This window comes from Montipora capricornis, chromosome 8 (genome assembly GCF_036669925.1).
Source record: "Montipora capricornis isolate CH-2021 chromosome 8, ASM3666992v2, whole genome shotgun sequence".
NCBI lineage: Eukaryota > Metazoa > Cnidaria > Anthozoa > Scleractinia > Acroporidae > Montipora > Montipora capricornis.
The window spans coordinates 4,820,548-4,822,513 of NC_090890.1; the positions used below are offsets into that span (position 1 = coordinate 4,820,548).

At 40.4% G+C, this 1,966-nt stretch overlaps 1 protein-coding gene across 1 annotated transcript in view; it reads left to right on the forward strand.

Moving 5' to 3' along the window:
* Positions 1-1,617: 1,617 nt before the first annotated feature.
* LOC138013598 (uncharacterized) overlaps positions 1,618-1,966 on the forward strand; it is a 615-nt gene continuing 266 nt past the window's right edge. Inside the window, exon 1 of the mRNA XM_068860698.1 lies at positions 1,618-1,966. This exon is cut by the window's right edge and continues 266 nt beyond it. Within this exon, the coding sequence (XP_068716799.1) occupies positions 1,618-1,966 (349 nt within the window).

A 1,966-nucleotide genomic window follows, 5' to 3' on the forward strand; every position in this document is an offset into this window, starting at 1 on the left:
TGTTATCGAAAGGAACTAGAAAATCACCAAGAAATATATACGCGTGCCACGAAAACTAAATTGATCGAAGTTGGCAATTGCTTCAGATAATTAGAACTCCGATTTGATTAATTTGTACTGAGAAGCAAACGAAATTTATTCATATTTGTCATGTTAGCCATATTTAAAAATAACGGAAAACGGGACAATACACCATTTCGCCACTAAGCATTGTTTTCTCTTGGGACCATTTAAAGTCCCAAGAGAAACTGGAAACAAGTCTGGGGGGACAAACAAAGAGAATTATGGTATTTTCCGAGGTGGCCAACCGTACAAAAATAAAAACGGGACAACGGGACGACGTAGTCTAAACCCGGACAATCCCGGGTAAACGGGACGGTTGGAATGTTTGAGTTAGTGCATGAAGATCATATGCAATCTCCAAGACACAAGATGTCATAGATATTTGTTTGTGTCCATGAATCCACCGAATCCGATCGATTGAAGTGACATAACTGCACACTGTGGGCCTCTAGAATGCTAACTGAAGTCTTCTTGAACTTGATGAATACTTCCTCGAATAGAAGTAATGATAACAAATCGGCCAAAGCGATCAAATAACGGCGAAAAAACTCTACAATTCACCTGTAAATTCCGCGAAGGGAGGAAAAACAGCGATTCTCATCTGTTATTAAGACAGCCGCTGATTGGCTAGATTTCGATTTCTCATATAACGGGATTCCTGATCGGCAGTTTCGTGATGCGAGCCAACCATGGTACCAAAATTCTCGATGGCTTCAAGACTGACTGCTGCCCATTGATGGTTTACTTCAGCCTCGTTCAGCCTCATTAATCGCAAGAAGCGCGAGACTTGGGGCCAGGCGCGATAGCGCAAAGCCTGGCCAAAAATGGCAAAATGGTCCCTGATCATCGTGACGAAAGAAGACGCATTTTGTGAGCGAATACAGAATATCTTAGGTAGGAAATCAAGACACCATTCTTTTAAAGGCTTGGACAATCAATGGGACGTTCTATCCCGGAATTCTATAGTCCTGTTCCGAGACTCCCTCTTACCCCGCCCTGAAAATGGGCCTGGAACCCAGGCGGGAAAAGAGAGAGTCCTGTATTACTTGCAGGCGCATGCTCGGAATGAGCCAATCATATTGCATTAGATGTCAGATTGAATATGAAATAAAGGGAACCTTGAAACTCCGACAAAAACTCGTATTTGAAAATTACTGTGTGATTTGCAGTGTCAGGAAAGAAAACATCCAAATTATGCCCCGTCTTGACCAAACGAGGAGAAAAAACCCCGATCGCAGTGATGTTGGAAAATTATTGCCGAATAAATGTAACGACTGAGAGCGAAGATCGCAATAAATCGATGCAAAGGCTAAACTAGTAAATATAGCATAGGATTTCACTAAGCGACAAAACAGCTCGGAGTCAGAATTTCATATTATCTGCAGTACTTTACCTTAAACAATGAGTTTTAGAAGGAAAGTGCTTTTAAGTAGCAACAATAAAAGCAAGGTGACACAGACTTTTAAGTAGCACTTTTCATCCTTATTAATTAATTTGCACGAACAAATTTTGACCAGAAAAATAAAATCGTGACAATTAACGTCCGAATAATCGATGTATATGTATAAATTTAATAGGAACATTATTGCTTCATCATTGCCTTATCAACACAAACTGGTATGTAAAGAAACAGATAGTCCAGGTTGTGCTTCAATTTCGTTTAACTTTTTATCCAACTTTATCAGGAATAATGCTCAGTTATTCTTGTCATTTCGGCCATTTGAGGGTACGTGTGAAGCTGAGGCGCTAGTTGCTATGGAGAACCGCATCGCAGATGTTCGTTCATGGATGATTAATGAATGGTTGATGTTAAACGATGAGAAGACTGAGTTTCTGGTGATCGGAAAGAGAAAGCAGCTATCAAAAGTGTCTGTCAGTAGTATTAGGGTTGGCGATGTTGATG